At 43.1% G+C, this 19,802-nt stretch overlaps 1 protein-coding gene across 2 annotated transcripts in view; it reads left to right on the top strand.

Moving 5' to 3' along the window:
• The window catches only part of SLIT3 (slit guidance ligand 3), a 1,020,157-nt gene that overhangs the window by 983,162 nt on the left and 17,193 nt on the right, over window positions 1-19,802 (top strand). For both annotated transcript variants that reach the window (XM_069763866.1, XM_069763867.1), the window contains 2 exons: window positions 10,207-10,361; window positions 15,823-16,108. In XM_069763866.1, coding sequence (XP_069619967.1) covers window positions 10,207-10,361; window positions 15,823-16,108 — 441 coding nt within the window. The remainder of the gene's footprint in view (window positions 1-10,206; window positions 10,362-15,822; window positions 16,109-19,802) is intronic.

The raw sequence follows: 19,802 nt of genomic DNA, 5'->3' as shown, positions 1-19,802 counted from the left end.
AGGGATTGGCTATGGATCCTGCCAAGCTACAGGCTGTGATGGCCTGGCAAGAGCCCCATTCTCTTAAAGCGGTGCAGCGCTTTATGGGGTTCATAAACTATTACCGCCAGTTCATTCCCCACTTCTCAACTCTGGTAGCTCCCTTGGTGGCCCTCACCAAGAAGGGAGCGAATCCCAAATTGTGGTCGGAAGAGGTCTCCAAGGCCTTCACTTCTATTAAGTCCCACTTTGCTAGCGCTCCCATCTTACATCGTCCCGACGTGGATAAGCCATTCCTAATGGAGGTGGATGCCTCGTTCGTTGGTGCTGGAGCAGTCCTCTATCAAAAGGATGCTCAAGGTCGGAAGCATCCATGCTTCTTCTTCTCTAAGACCTTCACGCCAGCGGAGAGAAACTACTCCATCGGGGACAGGGAGTTGCTAGCAATGAAGTTGGCCTTTTTGGGAGTGGAGACACCTTCTGGAGGGTGCGCGGTTTCCCTTCCAAGTTTACACGGACCACAAAAATTTGGTCTATTTACAAACAGCCCAGCGGCTAAATTCTCGCCAGGCCAGATGGTCCCTGTTCTTCTCCCGGTTCCACTTTTCCCTTCATTATCTCGCCGGGGAGAAGAATATCCGTGCTGACGCTCTCTCTCGCTCCCTTATGTCAACTGAGGAGGAGGAAGAGGAGCCTCGGCTTATTGTCCCTTCCGAGAGCCTGAGAACCGTAGCGCCGGTTTCGCTAGAGTCTGTGCCTCCGGACAAGACTTTTGTGCCCATTAATTTGCGACCGGAGGTTCTCTCTTGGGCTCATTCGTCCAGGGTGGGTGGACACTTTGGGACAAAGAGGACATCTGAGCTACTGGCGAGGACGTACTGGTGGCCGCATATGGTCCGGGATGTCAGGGATTATATTCTGGCGTGTGTCTCCTGCGCCAAAAATAAATCTCCGCGTCAAAGGCCAGCTGGGTTGCTCTATCCCTTGCCGGTGGCAGATAGGCCCTGGGAGATGGTCAGGATGGACTTTGTTGTGGGTTTACTCAAGTCTCGCGGCTGTACCATCATTTGGGTCATCACCGATCATTTCTCAAAAATGGTGCATTTGGTGCCGCTACCACGGTTACCTTCTGCACGGGCCTTGGCAGCGTTGTTCATCAAACTCATCTTCCGCCTACATGGTATGCCTGACAAAATTGTCAGTGACCGGGGTCCCCAGTTTGCGTCTCGGTTCTGGAGAGAGCTTTGTCGTCTTCTCAGTATTGAGTTGAATCTCTCTTCCGCTTATCATCCCGAGACGAATGGGTTGGTAGAGAGGGCCAACCAGACCTTGGTCACATACCTGCGACATTTTGTTTCAGCCAGGCAGGATGACTGGGCATCCTTGCTATCATGGGCAGAGTTTGCACTGAACAACGCCATAGCCGACTCCACTGGACAAACCCCATTCCTCCTCAACTATGGTCAGCATCCACGGGTACCTGTGCCTATGCCCGTGTCTTCCGCCGACTCCAGGGTGGCAGACTGGGCTGTGGAGGCACGGGATATTTGGGACCACACTCAGGATGCCATTCGGGCCTCTAAGGAGAGAATGAGGTCCTCCGCCGATGCTCATCGGCGCCCCGCTCCGACCTTTGCTCCTGGCGACTTGGTGTGGCTCTCCGCCTGTAACATCAGGCTGCGAGTTGAGTCCACTAAATTTGCTCCTCGCTACTTGGGTCCGTTCAAGGTCCTCGAGCAGGTTAATCCTGTGGTCCATCGTTTGGCCCTTCCGCCACGCCTGGGTATCACCGACACCTTTCATGTGTCCCTCTTGAAACCTGTGTATATGTCCCGGTTTTCCGAGTCATCTGCTGGGACATCGGATTCGTCTACGAACGATTATGAGGTGAACGCTATTTTGGGATGCAAGGTGGTACGTGGCAAAAAATTTTATTTGGTGGACTGGAAGGGTTATGGCCCCGAGGACAGGTTCTGGGAGCCTGTTGAGCACATTCGGGCCCTGCAGCTCATTGCTGCCTTCGAACGTGGCGAGGCCCAAGGAGGGGAGCCCTAGGAGGGGGGGTAATGTTAGGAGTCGAGTTTCCTCTGCTGCACTGGGGGAATCTCGATCCGTCTCCGCTGCGGTCTCCCATTCTTCTCCAGCCACGGTGGAGTCTGCTCAGCAGGGACGTCGATCCCAGCGTCTCGCTCAGTCTGACTCTGTGTGAAGAGTTACTGCTGCTTTTCCTGCTTCTGCCATTGAAGCCAGTGCTGGGCAGCGGCGAGTGGACGTTTCTGGATCTAAGTCCTGCTTTTCTCTGTCTGAGCATGCCCAGGGCAGGATCTCCCGTTGGAGATCGCGGGTCACATGCTCAGGTATTGCAGCACATCCCATTGGTCCTCTTGGCAGGTCCTGAAAGGGCAAAACTTCTGGAGCTGCTTCCTGTGCTGCTACTATATAAACTGCGCATGACCGCACGGCCATGCGCTAGTATTGTCTTGTAAATATGTGTGTGTGTTGTGAGTGAAAGTCGCTCTTTAAATAACCCTCCCTATTGAATGTCTATTCGCGGAAGGTGTATGTTTGCTATCTAGCGCCCGACTTATCCAACAGCACGAAACACACATTACAGCTACCAGTTGCTGTGTCCGCCAGTATGGCGCCGTGCGCTTGCTCTGCGCTTTCCTGACCCAAGCCTGGGTGGTTAGTGGCGTCCGTCAGTGCGGCACCGCACGCACTCTTGTGCCTTTATATTATTATTTTTGTTCCTCTGACACACCCAGTTGCGGTGTTGTGCCAGCAAGTGTCTAATCGGACTTCAATCCTGTGTAGGGGTTGAGTCCGCTGACTTCTTGCTCGCGCTTTATGTGCGGTACTGCGGTCCTGTGACGCAACAGGATCGCTTCCTTCACGCAGGTTGAAGTTAACCCATGTGTGTATACTTAGTACCGCCATATAGTCCGTCTTACTAGCAGCAGGGTCTTTTACCTGCACGGTGGACCTCGGACTGCGAACGCACCTAGTTTCTTATTATCTATACTTGGTGCGTTCCGCCGGTCCTTAACAACTACATACTTACCTTCCGCTGTCTGTCCCTCGGCGCTCTGCTTCTCTGCCCTGTGTAAGCCCAGCGGCCGGAAAGCAGAGCGGTGACGTCAGACAGCGGAAGGTAAGTATGTAGTGTTTGTTTTTTTTTTACTTTTACGCTGGTAACCAGGGTAAACATCGGGTTACTAAGCGCGGCCCTGCGCTTAGTAACCCGATGTTTACCCTGGTTACCAGTGAAGACATCGCTGAATCGGCGTCACACACCAAATAAAGTGCTGGACTTTCTCCAGCGACCAACGACATCACAGCAGGATTCTGATCGCTGCTGTGTGTCAAACTGAACGATATCGCTAGCCAGGACGCTGCAACGTCACGGATCGCTAGCGATATCGTTCAGTGTGACGGTACCTTAAGATCGAGGTCACGTTAGCGTATAGCATCAGAGGCAATATGGTAATGACCCTGAGCTCCAGCTCTGCTGCGAGTGTGAGCCGAGTGTCAGTGCTCTGTGCCCTGATCCTCTCACATGAGAAAAGCAGCAGAGGTGAAAGACATTTCTCCATCTCCTCCATTGCCAAAATCCCCGGTAATCATACTGCACTTGGATGACATTGGACTCAGATAGAGACATAGGCTTGTGTGGGTGAGTGTGATCCAATTTTCGGTCATATTTTTGGGTACCCTGCAATCAGTCACTGCTGGGCTCCCATGGTGATCACACAGGTACAATTTCCAACTTACATTAGTGTGCTGTGGAACCATGTACAGGAAGGAAATGTTTATTTTTTGACAAGTGATGAATACTTTATTTCATGCTGTTAGATTTTGCACTCCAGTTGAGGTTTCCGCATGTCTGTGTGCTTACAAAATTCCAATACTTGGCAATCTTACAAAGTAAAAATTAGCAAGTTTCCACATATCTAGTTTCTTTACAGTACACTGAATCAATTTCTAGCTTTTTTTGATGAAAAAATGTAAATTTTTCTTATAAGTTCTACTTTAGAAGACTTTCTGACAGCATATCGCGTTAAAGCCATGTTCACACTATCAGTATTTGGTCAGTATTTTACCTCAGTATCTGTAGCCAAAACCAAGAGTGGGTGATAAATCCAGAAGTGGTGATGTATTTCTATTATACTTTTCCTCTGACTGTCCCACTCCTGGTTTGGGCTTACAGATACTGATGTAAAATACTGACCAAATACTGAATGTCCCACCAAGGACAGCATCTGCAAGGAGTTTGTATGTTCTCCCTGTGTTTGCCAGGGTTTCCTCTGGGTTCTCCGGTTTCCTCCCACATTCCAAAGACATATTGATAGGGATTCTAGATTGTGAGCCCCATTGGGGACAGCGATGATAATGTGTGCAACCTGTAAAGCGCTGCGGAATATGTTAGCATTATATAAAAATAAAGATTATTATGTCTGAACATGGCCTAATGAATATATATTTAGTTGTGGAAATATTGATTCTAAGGCCGATGTCACACTTGCGAGTGCAATGCAAAGAAACGCGCGTGAGTCTCTCGCCTCAATACCCGACACTGCCGCCGGCACTCGGGACCGGAGTGTTTAGCAGCACAGAAATACATGCAGCTGAACTCTCCGGTCCCGAATGCCGGCGGCAGTGCCGGGTATTGATACAAGAGACTTGTGTGAGTTTCTCGCATTGCACTCGCAAGTGTGACCCCGGCCTAACAACACAAATCCAAATGTTTCTTCTAACAGGGCTAATAATTAATAACCTAGTGGAAACCATTGACAACATCTAATAATTTAGCTCCATCGGAAGATATTTTCCAGGAACAAAGCATATGGCATTCTAAAGAAAGCTGTTTATTGAAATGCTCCTGTGCTAGTCAGGAGGAATACATTGTGGCTCGGGTTGGTGTCCTGTAGTAGAGCTGGATTGAGGAGACTCAGAGGGAGAATGACTTTATGTGCCCTGTATTTATTGGTAAAGTTTTCACAAACTTTCCACAGATTATGGTCTATATATTTTAGATGATTACATTTTCTGAGCAAATATTACCTTTTCCCAATATCTGCTGACCAGGCAAATTTGTGTTTTATTCAGTTTTGTGGCCATGACATGTGCTCGTGAACTGTATTTATATCAAAGAAATAAGATAAATACAAATAATCAATACTAAATCTATACAGTGCCGTGTAAACGTTAGGCCACAGGCTAATTCAGGTCTGAAACCTTGGTCAAATTTATCTGAGCACACAAATCTCCAAAGGTGCCCAAACTTCAGCAACTGCGCATTTTCCTTTTTGTGATTTTTAAAATACCAAAAATGGCAAAATATTTTCTTTGCCTAAAATACAAAGGAAATGTGTCGTCTTTAACGTTAGCCCTTTTAGAGATCATTTCATCTTTAACTTGCTCTTCACAATAACAGTAATTTTGACCAGGGGTGCCAAACTTTTACACACCACTGTAGGTACCTTGTTCCTGTGTACAACATTCTGGGCAGTGTTTCTATTTTATTGTCTTTTCTGGGAGCTGTGAACATCGGTGCACTGAAGTCCCTTTAAAATTCTTCTTCTTCCTTCCTTTCCTCTTTCTTCTCATGTTTAGAGACTAATAAGGAACATCATACTGGAGTAAAGTGTTCGATATTTCTGTTATTGTTGTAGTCCCCAATATTTTACGTGTGTACTTGGAGCTAAGTTATGTGTCATATTCATAGTTCATTCTCCTGGGAAAGTGTAAATAGCCTGAAAGAAATTCAGCTGCACCACCTAGTGGAATATTTGGCAGAGATTCTTGGAGGCATAGTATGGCATATAAAAATGTGTATTTTTTTGTTACACAGGTCGCTTAAATATTTGTTTTCAATTTTTCTACAAAACCGACAGCAATAATTTAATAAAGGTCAAAAGCCATCACCCTAGAAAGTTTGTTGAGTCCCTTCCATATAGTCAATACTTGAGAGTAAAAAAGAATAATTAGTGGGGAATCAAATGTACAATCGGCTTTTGATAGTCTCACTGAGAAATTTAAGAATAGAAATTATCCGGCAGAAGTTCTGAATACATGTGAAAACATTGCAAAGAGGATGGATTGTGCTGAATTGCTCAGAAAAAAACAAGAGTTGAACAGACTTCTTTAACCCCTTCACTTCATTGGCGGTTCCTTGGACCGCCAATCTATGACCAACCAGGGTAGTGACTTTTCTGACTTTTCTCTTGGCATAGTTAACATTGACTGACAAGTCTATCTCTCACAATACAAACAAAGAAGGATGGACCTGTCTGTCTATGGGAGCAGGGTTGGAAGAAGCCATCAAAGACCTGTATTTTGGACTGGTCATTCAATTCATATTAATTTTGCATTGCCTATGACCAACTTTTAACCCCTTCAAGACGAAGCCTGTTTTCACCTTCCTTTTTCAGTTCTGACCAGAATCACTTCATCTTGTACTTCATGATAGTAGTAAATTTAGGTGGATATGATTTACATTTTTTATGTAAATATCAAAAATTTGACACATTTTTAAACATTCGCAGTTTTTATACTTTTAATTTTTATGCCCTCAAAACAAAGTCATACCGCACAAAATAATCAATAAATAACATCTACCACATGTCAACTTTATGTCTGCATAATTTTTGAAACCTATAAATTTTTTGTTAGGTTAAATGTTTAGCAGTAATTTTTCCAACATAATATACAAATCCTACTTTTTAAGGGACCACTTCCCTTTGAAGTGACTTTGTTGATCTTATATGTTAGAAAACCGCCAAACAAGACCCCATTGTAAAAACAGTACCTTTCACAGTAAAACATTCAAGAAGTTTAACCCTTCAGATGCTTTACAAGAATAATAGAAAAGTTGAAGAAAATAATTAAAAATTACGTTATTCACCCTAAAATTTTGTCTTTCATTTTTACAAGGGTAACAGGAGAAAATTGATCATCCAATTATTCTGTGCAATTTCTCCCAAGTATGCTGATGCCCCATATGTGGGAAAAACTACTGATTGGGCACAGAGTAGTGCTCCAAAAGATGTGCTATTTTGGAAAGCATACTGTGCTTCTTCCTGGCACCATTGTGCATTTGTACAGTGCTTCTACAGCCAGAAGAGCAGTAACCCCTCAAAAATGGCCACATTTTGGAAACCACAACAGTTAAGGAATTTACCTAGGGGTGTGTGGAGCATTTTTAGGGCATATTAGGTTGGGCTATGGGTTGAACTGGATAGACTTGGAGTCTTCCTTCAACCTTGATAACTATGTAACTATGAACCCACAGGTGCTTCACCGAACTTTGAAACATTGTACCATGAAAATGAAATATTACATTTTTTTCCCTAAAATGTTAATTGAGCCCCAGGTTTTTCATTTTCACAAAGTTAACAGGAGAAAATGGACCACTCAGTCTGTTAAGCAATTTCTCCTGAGTACGTCAATGTCACTTATGTGGGGGAAAACTACTGTTCGGGCAGACAGTAGAGCCCAAAAAGAATGAAGTGCCATTTTGAAAAGCCGGCTATGCTTATTTGGTTTCCGGGCAACATGTCATATTTGTAGAGCCCTTTTACCGAAGAGCAGTAACCCCTTCCCACAAATGACCTCATTTTGCAAACTACAGTACACCCCACAAGTAATTCATCTTGGGGTGTTGTGAGCATATTGAATCCACAGATGTTTCATACAATTTTATAACATTAGTTCTACAAAAATGTTGTTTCAGCCTCAAATTCTTAATTTCACAAGGAAAAATAGGAGGAAATGGACCCAAACTTTTATAAAGCAATTTCTTCCAAATGCAGCAGTACTCAATCTGTGGTCAGAAACTACTATTTATGCACATGGCAGGGCTTATAAAGGAAGAATCGCTATTTGGTTTTTGGATCACAAATCTGCCAGTAATAGTTTTTGGGTGCCATTTGCTTTAAAAGCACCAGAAATCCCCCAAAAGTGGCCCCATTTTGCAAAAAAATACTCAGGGAAATCATCTATGTTTGTAGTAATTATTTTGACCCCACTAGAATTTTCCAGAAATTAGTGCGCAATGGACGTCTCAGAGGCAAAATTGCAAATATGACTTTTATTGCCCAATAGAGATTGCCCGGCTTGTGCTTCTGGAGACATGTGCCACATAGGTTGTTAAAAGGGTTGTCCAAAACCTAACAATTGATGACTCATCTCAGTATATATGATTGGTGGGGTCAAACATGCCCATTATCAGCCAAAACTGCTAACTAAAGGTACCTTCACACATAACGATATCGTTAACGATATTGTTGCTTTTTGTGACGTAGCAACAATATCGTTAAGGAAATCGTTATGTGTGACAGCGACCAACGATCAGGCCCCTGCTGGGAGATCGTTGGTCGCTGAACAAAGTCCAGAACTTTATTTCGTCGCTGGATCTCCCGTGGACATCGCTGGATCGGCGTGTGTGACACCGATCCAGCGATGTCTTCACTGGTAACCAGGGTGAACATCGGGTAACTAAGCGCAGGGCCGCGCTTAGTAACCCGATGTTTACCCTGGTTACCAGCGTAAAAGTAAAAAAAAAAAAACACTACATACTTACCTACCGCTGTCTGTCCCCGGCGCTGTGCTCTGCACTCCTCCTGCTCTGGCTGTGAGCGTCGGTCAGCCGGAAAGCAGAGCGGTGACGTCACCGCTCTGCTTTCCGGCCGCTGTGCTCATAGCCAGTGCAGGAGGAGTGCAGAGAAGCTGAGCGCCGGGGACAGACAGCGGTAGGTAAGTATGTAGTGTTTTTTTTTTTTTACTTTTACGCTGGTAACCAGGGTAAACATCGGGTTAATAAGCACGGCCCTGCGCTTAGTAACCCGATGTTTACCCTGGTTACCGGGGACCTCGGGATCGTTGGTCGCTGGAGAGCTGTCTGTGTGACAGCTCTCCAGCGACCAAACAGCGACGCTGCAGCGATCCGGATTGTTGTCGGTATCGCTGCAGCGTCGCTTAATGTGAAGGGGCCTTAAGGGTAGGTGCACACTGCAATTCTGTACACTGTTGTATGCATATTCTTGGGAAGTATGTACCCATCAGGATGGATTCCAAAACATCTGTCCATCAAAGAGACCCACTGGAAAGAGACTTATACTGCATGGTATAAATTTATTTGTAGCATTCACCTCTGCAGCTGCGGATTCTGCCAGGAGATGCGGATTTTGTGCAGAAAATTCTGTACCACATTTCCTATGTGTGCACATACCCTAATACTCTGCAATGCTTTTCCATTGCAGGGTATTATCTGTCAATAACACACAGGCAGTAGGCCACCGTACCTGGGCAGAAGTCACCATGGAGCCTATAGGCATGACGTGATAGCAATCCCTTTGTGCCAATCGGAGCAAAGAAGCCCCCCTTCCCTCTACCATCACGACTGTCAGCATTAACAGTGGCGCCAGCACCGATCGCAGGTGTTTTTTTCTGGGTGTCAACTATGATATATAGCTGACACCGCTGATGATGTCGCTGACACAAACGTTGCGCTGTACATGTATGGTGGTTTGTGGAAACGCACTTCCCACTGTGCTGTACATGTATGGCACATGTCGTAAAGGGGTTGAAAGTTATGTTTTCTCTGAAATATTGACAATTTTAGAATAAGACATACCTTGTTGAAATAACGCAACCTGTTTCACATTCACGCAGTCCGTAGTTTGAACTGAGTGAACCAGCTGTCAGGTTCCCTTTAAAATGAATGTATTGTCTTCATATTTTCACATCATATTTTTTTTAGGTCACATCATAGGATGAGCAATAAGCAATGGTGGGGCAAGGATACCATATCAGTTATAAAAATAAAATTAAAGGGAGTAGGTCAGTACTACAAATCAAAGCAAATGAGCATAGCTGGGAGTTGCATGTGAATATGTCTTCCACTGTTTAAATTCTGAGCTAGTTAAAGTGTAGCCGCATGTGGCGCTCAACAGACGTTAGACAATTCCAAGAAGCAAAAAGATAAAGAGCGCTTAACAATGTAAAATGGCCATCGCACTGTTTCCTTCTGTATAGTCTGTCAATAAAGAACATTTTTTCAATAAAGAAGTTTTAGCCACGGGGTGAGTGCCACAGTTTTTTTTTTCCTTTTAGCTTCTTCAAATCAAAGTTATGATGTAGAAATGTTTTCCTGGAAGAGTGGTATTTTCTAAATGTTGGAATAGTTTATACTACTCTAAATCTAATGATTTTATACTTTGCTTTCAGTGTGGAAACTATCAACGATGGCCTATTCCATACTGTTGAACTTGTGATGCTAAATCAAAGTTTAAGCCTTGTTGTTGATAACGGATCTCCTAAAAGCCTTGGCAAGCTCCAAAAGCAGCCTTCACTGAACCTGAACACCCCCCTTTATCTTGGAGGTAAAGTTCTTCTGAATAAATATGTCACAGGCGTGCCGATGAGCGCATTGAATGCTGTACCCCGCTGCCAGTGTGTGTTAAATGCTGCTGTCAGATATAGAGAGTGGTGTCTAAAAGATTTGAGCAAATTTTTCAAAATTTGGTTCCGATTACAATCGACGGCGAATATTGGTTTTGCAATATTCACCAAACACAGCCAAATGTCATTGGAGTCAATGGGAGTAGAAATGAATGAATATGTTCGGAATCGATCGTGAAACATAAATTCGGCATGATTAAGGTACCAATATGGCACAAATATGGCAAATTCAGTTTCGCCGACTGATTCCGAACATATTTGCTGAACTCTAGTGTCTACCAGATTAACAGCCGTGGACAGCATGCTGCTCCACCCTCGGTTATTAGAGGCAAATGATGGCTGAATAATTCATCCATCATCTGCCATGAAAGATGCAGGCTCAGTTTGCAAGCTCGCATTAAAGTAAAAAATGTACAGTTATGTAAAATTACGTGTCAGTACCTGGCATATGATGTAAGTGTACATCATATGTCGAGAAGGGGTCAAAGGGGTGATCTGGTCTTAAACTACATGTCTGCAGTCACTCTACGTAAGTCTTCACAATGCATTCACTGAGTGCTGTGAGGATTCTCTGGTGCTGACATTCGGAGCAGGTGAATATTTGGTCTCAAATATTTGAATTGCTTTGTACCAGCCACATTTCTACTAGACTGTATCTGGCCTTTATCAATACACTTGCATTGAGTGAGGTGGTGCCCTTCTAGGAGGCATGTGATGTCATGTATGCAAATCAGGTCTACTCCTATGACTGTTTAATATAAGGAAACATTTCATCATCTGGCAATGCAATCTTTAATAAAAGTGGTCAAAACACGGCAATGGATACTTTTACAGACACTGAAGACACAATGTCAGTCTGAATAGATTTTAGATATACATTCTTTAGTACTGTGCTTTTGATACAACAAACACAAAAAACAATCACAGCCAAATTGTCAGGGCTATTACAAATAAAATCTGAAACAACATACATGCTTGTATTATGTGATTGAGGGAACAGCATCAAAAGCGACAACTCCTTATATCCATCAATAGCAAACAGACGCATAGCTATAACGTCATGGGACCTGGTGCCAACGTTTAGCTTAAGCCTAGCTCTTGTTCCTACTACAATAAAGCCAAAATCTCACCACGCCTGAATTTCTGCACATATAACTGAGAGCTCATACACACAAACATATTATGCTCTATCCATCCCTACTATTCCTCTATATGTCTCTGATTTTGAAAGGAGACACAGTTTCTTTTCTTTCAGGTATCATAAATGTAGTTATTTAAAATAATTGTGACCGCTCCATTGCTTACTGCTCCATGTAATATCATGAAGGTATTTTAGAGGATAAAACCTCAGTAATATTAAACCATACAGTATATATGACAGATTGAAAGGCTGCTGTGGTATTTTGGCTATTCTTATGTGCCCTTTAATCTCATGATTTTTGTAAAATTCCCAAAAAACTAATTTCATCAGACTCCTAAATTAATCCAAACCCTAAACCAGACAATAAAACAAAAATAATTTGTACTCCTTGACATAAATGGTAACCCTTTAATATATGCAGACCCCTTAAAGGGTTATCCAACTTTTATTTATGTATTTCAACAGCTACAAATGGTATAATTAAATAAACAATGGCCACCTCTTTGATCCATTTGGCAATTCAGCTTCAACAGTTCTCCTGTTCTTGGGTCAGCATTCACCATGTGATCACTTTAACCCATTATTGGAAGGCCGTAAGTCTTTCATTATAGCTCAGCAATGGCACTCAGGATGTCAGTAGTAAAGAATGTAACCACATTTGGCTGATTAGCTGAAGATAGCACAAGATGGCCACTTGTAAAAGACCGAGAGGACTCCAAGAGCTTCATTGCCAGAGGAAAGAAGCAAAAATATTGTTTATTTTATACCCTTTGCAGCTATTTTTATATTGAAAGTTGGAAAACACATTAAATGTAACCCCTAATATATAAACACACTAAGATAAATAAGATTAATACAGACCCTAATATACTTCAGACCCAAGATTAGATCCAAAAATTAATTTAGTCACAGAGCAAACGCTATCTAATCTCTTCTTCTTTGCTCGGCTATCAATCCCATGACAAGTCAGCAGAGCATCCAGTAACAATATTACAATATTTGTAATGTTACAGTCATGGCCAAAACTGTTGGCACTCTTGTAATTGTTACAGAAAATTAAATATTTCTCCCAGAAAATATTACACATGTTTTGTTATGCACATGTTTACTTCCTTTGTGTGTGTTAGAACAACATGAAAAACAGTCTCCCTCAGCTTAATATTTGGTTACACACCCTTTGGAATTAATAACTTCAGTCGCTTCCTATAACCATCATCAAACGTCTTACACCTCTCAACTGGAATTTTGGGCCACTGTTCTTTTACAAATTTCTCCAGGTCTCTCATATTTGAAAGATGCCTTCTCCCAACAGCATTTTGTAAGATCTCTCCACAGGTGTTCAATCGGGTTTAGATCCGGACTCATTGCTGACCACTTCAGAATGCTCCAGCACTTTGTTTCCATTCATTTGTGGTTGCTTCTTGCAATATACAGTGTGTCCGTATGTCACGCCGTAAACGGCGATAAGAGGCAGGATGGCGTACTGGGACCGCACCTGTCCCTGCCTCTATAAAGGGGTCCTGACTTGCCCTTATCTCAGGGGTACCTATAATGGTTAGGAGGCCTGAGCTGCCAGCGTATCCCTGTCTCCTGTGAAGACCCTATCAGTGGCCCCCTCCCCCCCCCCAGGAAGGAGGACTGCACAAAAATAGCAAAACGGCAAATAGACAAATACACATATACAGACAACGTAACTAAAATAGCAAACACCCTGAAAACTCACACAATCACAGAGGAAACACTGAGTAGGGAAAAAGGGGGGGAAGAACAAAGGAGAGAAAACAGGTTTAACATGCAACCAAATAAGCAGGCAACAATCTAAGTAGATAAACCTCCTAGCTCCAACACTACGCTCCTTCACACTCGAAGCCAGGCAGCTAAACTGCTGGCATAAGGCAGCCAGGTCAGAACTCAGGAGAAGAGCTTCTGTTCACTGTGTGTGAACGAGACCCAAAGCGCTGCAGTTCCCTGAAGCCTCTTAGTCGCAGTAGCCCCGTGACACCGTAAAGTCATGGTGCACTTTTGTAGTTTACATTTTGGCACCCTTTCTCTGGCCCAATCATATCAGACCTGTTCACGAGGAGAGATGACAAGAACCAATCAAACAACTCAAACTCATTTAAGCTGTTGCTGAGCCCCCCAGTCAGATTAACCCCTGATAAACTGAACTGATTAATAAACTGCCAGGTCTGTGACATCATGCAACCACAAGCTTATGCTATCGTTTGGGCAACAAATTGAGCCCACATCAAACTGCACTGAATATGTATAAAACTGGGAGAGTTTTTCTTTTATTTGGAGCAGATTTCACATTTCTGTCATTTTTGTTGCTTTCCAGTGACTGGTCAAAAGTGCACTATGACTTATTTGGGGTCATTGTCCTGCTAGAAGACGCATGACCTAGGAAGCAAATCCAGTTTTCTGACACTTGGCACTACACTGAAACTCAAAATCCTTTAGTAATCTTTAGATTTCATGATGCCTTGCACACAGTAAATGCACCCAGTGCCTGAGTGTTATGATGCGGTGGTTTAGGAGCAACATGAAACGAGCTCTGAAGGAAGTGGTAACTGTACTGACCGCAGTCCCTAAGCTCAACACAACACTAGAAGTAGCCGTGGGGTGCTCCTAACTCTCCCTAGGCACCTCGTCACCGCCTAAGAGCTAACTACCCCTAAAGATAGAAGCAGGAAAACTATCTTGCCTCAGAGAAAATCCCCAAAGGATAGATTAGCCCCCCACAAATAATGACGGTGAGAGGAGAGGGAAAAGACATACACAGAATGAAACCAGGATGAGCACAGGAGGCCAGTCTAACTTGATAGATAGGACAGGATGGAAAACTGTGCGGTCAGTATAAAGCACTACAAAAATCCACGCAGAGTTTACTAAAAATCTCCACACCTGACTAAAGGTGTGGAGGGTAAATCTGCTTCCAAGAGCTTCCAGCAAGACAGAATTAATTCATACTGATAACGCTGGACAAACATAGAAGCACAGAATGGATAAGTCCACAAACTGTGAACAGAAAAGAGCAAGCAAAAACTTAGCTTTGCTGAACTGGTCAGGATAACAGGGAACTCCAAAGAGATGTGAATCCAACCAGGAACCATTTACAAGTGGCACTGGCTGAAGGAAGGAGCCAGGCATAAATAGCCGAGCAGAAAAGACGATCAGTGGAAGCAGCTGAAGACAGCTAACTCCAAGGAGCAGCCATACCACTAGAAACCACAAGAGGGAGCCCAAGAGCAGAACTCACAAAAGTGCCACTTACAACCACCGGAGCGAGCCCAAGAGCGGAATTCACAACACTGAGGCAGCAAACATCCCCAAAACATCTTTGAACCTCTACTATATTTGACTGTAGGTACTGTGTTCTTTTTTTGGAGGCCTCATTTTGATTTCAACAAACAGTAGAATGATGTGCTTTACCAAACAGCTATATCTTGGAATTATCTATCCACAAGACACTTTCCCAGAATTTTGGCCTACTCAACCACATTTTGGCAAACTGCAGTCTAGCTTTTCTATGATAAGCAATGGGGTCCTCCTGCATCTCCTATGATAGTGTTTCACTTAATTCAAATGTCGATGGATAGTTCGCACTGACACAGATACACCTTGAGCCTGCAGGACAGCTTGAATATCTTTGGAACTTGATTGGGGCTGCTTATCCTTTCATCACTTTTCCCCTGACATCCACGTCCAGTAACATTAGCTACAGTGCCATGGGTTAAGTTGCATACCATGGGCAAATAAACATCAAGATCTCTAGAGATGGCATCGCAACCTTGAGATTGTTGATATCATTCAACAATTTTGGTTCTCAAGTCCTCAGACAGTTCTCTTGTCCTCTTCTATTTTCCATGCTAAGTGTGACACACAATGCAAAGAGTGAGTCAACTTCTCCCTTTTTTATCTGGTTTAAGGTGTAATTTTCATGATGCCCACACCTGTTACTTGCCACAGATGACTTTGAACAAGCATCACATGTTTAAAACAAAGTTGTTTACTCACAATTTTGAAAAGGTGCCAACAAAACGTGTATTTGTAATAATTTTCTGGGAGAAATGCTGCATTTTCTGGAACAATTTTAAAGGCTTTTAACACTTTTGGCCATGACTGTATATGTTGTCAAAATTTATTCAAACAATGCTTCAATAAAAATCTATTTTTTAATCATTATACTTTTTATTATTAGTAATTTATTAATAAAAAAGTGTGATTTTATCTTTATCCAGGCATTCCACCTGCTTCAGGAATATCATCTTTACGCCAGAGAGCTGAGCGTAATCCCAATGGTTTTAATGGGTGCATACATGATGTTCGAATTAACAATGAATTACAAGATTTTAAAGACCTGCCTCCGGTGTCTATTGGAGTGTTCCCAGGATGCAAGTCATGCAATATATGTAAGCAAGGCTCATGTCGCTCTATGGAAAAATTGGGTGTTACATGTGAATGTAATCCTGGATGGACTGGACCCTTATGTGACCAAGAAGTTGGAAACCTGTGTGACGACCATAAGTAAGTTCAAGCAAGACCAAAGCATGATTTTTATTTTGCTTAGACTAGTGAAAAACAATTATGTCCTTCACTAGACCTTATGTTGAGCAGGGGAGTCAATACGCAGGAAAAGGGTGCCAACCTCCACAGTTAGGCAGTGGTGTATCATACTTTACATAGGGCAGATTTTCCTTTTCTACTTTTTGCTGACTCTAACATCTAGATTATTATGATAGACAGTGTCAAATACATTAGAGTTGGCATTTGAATTAGGTGAGAGCTAATTATTGGTTCAAGAACCACTGACTCTCAAAACTAAGGACTTCTGTATTTTTCCTCCTTCTTAAACCCTGCCATCCTCGAGACATACTCTTCCACACCATTCATACGATTTCTAAGGTAATGCCACCCTTTCCCTGGTTCCCCATAGGGACACTTAGGAAAAGATAGGTAGAGTCGACGTATGAGTGGGGAAAGAGTGTCAACCTCCATAGCAAGGAAGGTAAAAGACAGTCTTTGAGACTAGGATATATGCCCAATTCCCTGACTGATTTAGTGACAAACAATTTAAGCCATATATTTATTTGTTTTTGTTAAATTGGTTCTATTTGTAATTTGCTTTTAATTATTGTATCAAATAAAGGTGATGTTTTAATATAAATAGAATTATTGGAAATTAACCCCTTTGGGTATGTGCACACGTAGAATGGACCTTTGCAGATTTTTCCGCAGCAGATTTTAGAACTGCGTTTTACCTGCGGATTTACCAAGGTTTTTATGCGGATTTTGTGGGGATTCCACTGCGGTTTTACACCTGTGGATTCCTATTGTGGAGCAGGTGTAAACCGCTGCGGAATCCACACAAAGAAGTGACATGCTGTGGAATGTAAACCGCTGTGTTTCCACTCGCTTTTTTTCCGCAGCATGGGCACAGCGTTTTCTGTTTCCCATAGGTTAACATTGTACTGTAAACTCATGGGAAACTGCTGCGGACCAACAGCTGCAGATCTGCTGCGGATCCACAGCAAAATCCGCAACGTGTGCACATAGCCTTACTGACATCGGGTGTACATTTATGCCGATGTCTGGGTCTCTCCCTTTGATGTGGGCTCTGGCGGTGAGCCCACATCTTTCCAGGGACATGTCAGTTGTTCAAAACATGATCCACCCGTGGCTATTAACCAGTTAAATGCCACTGTCAAACTCTGACAGCAGCATTTAAATCGCGCTTCCGGCCACTGGGCCAGAAATACGCACACCGGTGACCCCTGTCACGTGATTGCAGGTTACTGGTGTGTTGGCATGACAACCTGATGTCTCCCAGTGGTCGGCGCTCATAGCAAGTGAGCAATTCTGCTATATACAGGTGATCTGATCATCAGCTGTATGTAGCAGAGCTGATCGAGCTATGGCAGCATCTAGTCTCCAATGGAGTTTATTGAAGCATGCCAAAAGTTAAAAAAAAATGGTTTTAAAAATATTTAAAAAAATGAATATATAAAAGTTCAAGTCATCCCCCTTTCGCCCCATTCAAAATAAAACAAAAATAATCAAACATAGACATATTTAGTTTCACCGGGTTCAGAATTGCCCAATCTATCAATAAAAAAAAGGATTAACCTGATCGCTAAACGGCGTAGCAAGAAAAAGAGCCAAAACGCCAAAATTCCTTTTTTTAGGTCGCCGCGACATTGCATTAAAATGCAATAATGGGCGATCAAAAGATCGTATCTGCACCAAAGTGGTATAACAAAAAATTTCAGCTTGGCATGCAAAAGATAAGCCCTCACTCAACACCCGAGATCATGAAAAATGGAGACGCTACAAGTATCGGAAAATAGTACAATTTTTTTTTTTAACATAGTAACATAGTTAGTAAGGCCGAAAAAAGACATTTGTCCATCCAGTTCAGCCTATATTCCATCATAATAAATCCCCAGATCTACGTCCTTCTACAGAACCTAATTGTATGATACAATATTGATAGTTTGGAAATTTTTTTCACCACTTGGATAAAAAAGAACCTAGACATGGTTGGTGTCTATGAAGTTGCAATTACCTGGAGAATCGTAATGGCAGGTCAGTTTTAGCATTTAGAGAACCTAGTAAAAAAGCCAAGCAAAAAACAACTGTGGGATTCCACTTTTTTTGCAATTTCACTGCACTTGAATTTTTTTTCCCATTTTCTAGTACATGACATGGTAAAACCAATGGGGTCGTTCAAAAGTACAACTCGTCCCGCAAAAAATAAGCCATCACATGGCCATATTGCTAGAAAAATAAAAAAGTTATGGCACTGAGAAGAAAGGGAGCAAAAGACGAAAACACATGATGGCCCCTGACACTAATGACTCGCCTTGTTATACACTAACCAAATCGTGGCAGAGAAGGGCCGATGTATAAAAATAACACAACCAGCTCACCCCTCCATGTAAGTGCGCGGATCTAGGCTTCACGGTAAAGGCAACCCAGAAGCAATCCAAAGTATTTCCTTTCTGGATTCATTATTGCAAGTTAATAAAGAACATAGGAGGATTAAAGCGCATACTATTATAAAACATACCTAGAAATACTATCTTGAGAGCAGATTCCTGCCATCCAGGAGATACTTACTGTTTATGTTCAACAATGTTTTTGGATTATTTTTTACTATCTTAGGCAATGAGTCTCTCAGTCTCAATATTTGCTGCCTTGATTAGATTTTTACCTAATTTATTGTTTTCTATAATTATTAATGCCTCATCATTATCCTCTTGCTTTAATATTATTATTTTTTATTATTATTATACATTTTTATAGCGCCATTTATTCCATGGCGCTTTACATGTGAATACGGGGCAAATATAGACAAATACATTAAACATGAGCAGATAACAAGGCACACGAGTACATAAGGAGGGAGGACCCTGCCCGCGAGGGCTCACAGTCTGCAGGGGGTGGGTGAGGATACACTAGGAGAGGGAAGAGCTGGCTGTGCGGCTGTTCAGTAGGTTGAGGATCACTGCAGGCTGTAGGCTTGTCGGAAGAGATGAGTCTTCAGGTTCTTTTTGAAGGTTTCTATGGTAGGCGCAAGTCTGATGTGTTGGGGTAGAGAGTTCCAGAGTATGGGGGAAGCACGGGAGAAGTCTTGGATGCGGTTATGGGAAGAAGAGATGAGAGGGGAGTAGAGAAGGAGGTCTTGGGAGGATCGGAGGTCGCGTGTAGGTAGGTACCGGGAGACCATGTCACAGATGTATGGAGGAGACAGGTTGTGGATGGCTTTGTATGTCAGTGTGAGGGTTTTGAACTCTGGGCGATAGGAAGCCAGTGAAGGGCTTGACACAGGGGAGAGGCTGGGGAATAGCGGGGGGACAGGTGGATTAGTCGGGCAGCAGAGTGTAGGATGGATTGGAGTGGTGCCAGAGTGCTAGAGGGGAGTCCAGAGAGTAGGAGGTTGCAGTAGTCGAGGCGGGAGATGATAAGGGCATGCACTAGCGTTTTTGCAGTGTTGCGGTCAAGGAAAGCACGGATCCGGGAAATATTTTTGAGTTTGAGACGACAGGAGGAGGCAAGGGCTTGGATATGTGGCTTGAAAGAGAGGGCAGAGTCGAGGATCACCCCGAGGCACCGGGCGTGTGGGACTGGGGATAGTGAGCAGCCATTGACATTGATGAATAGGTCTGGTGGAGGGGTAGAGTGAGATGGGGGAAAGATGATGAATTCTGTTTTGTCCATG

This window comes from Ranitomeya imitator, chromosome 4 (genome assembly GCF_032444005.1).
Source record: "Ranitomeya imitator isolate aRanImi1 chromosome 4, aRanImi1.pri, whole genome shotgun sequence".
Lineage (NCBI taxonomy): Eukaryota > Metazoa > Chordata > Amphibia > Anura > Dendrobatidae > Ranitomeya > Ranitomeya imitator.
Note: the sequence above shows the minus strand (reverse complement) of the source record. Positions and strands in the feature narration are given on the sequence as shown.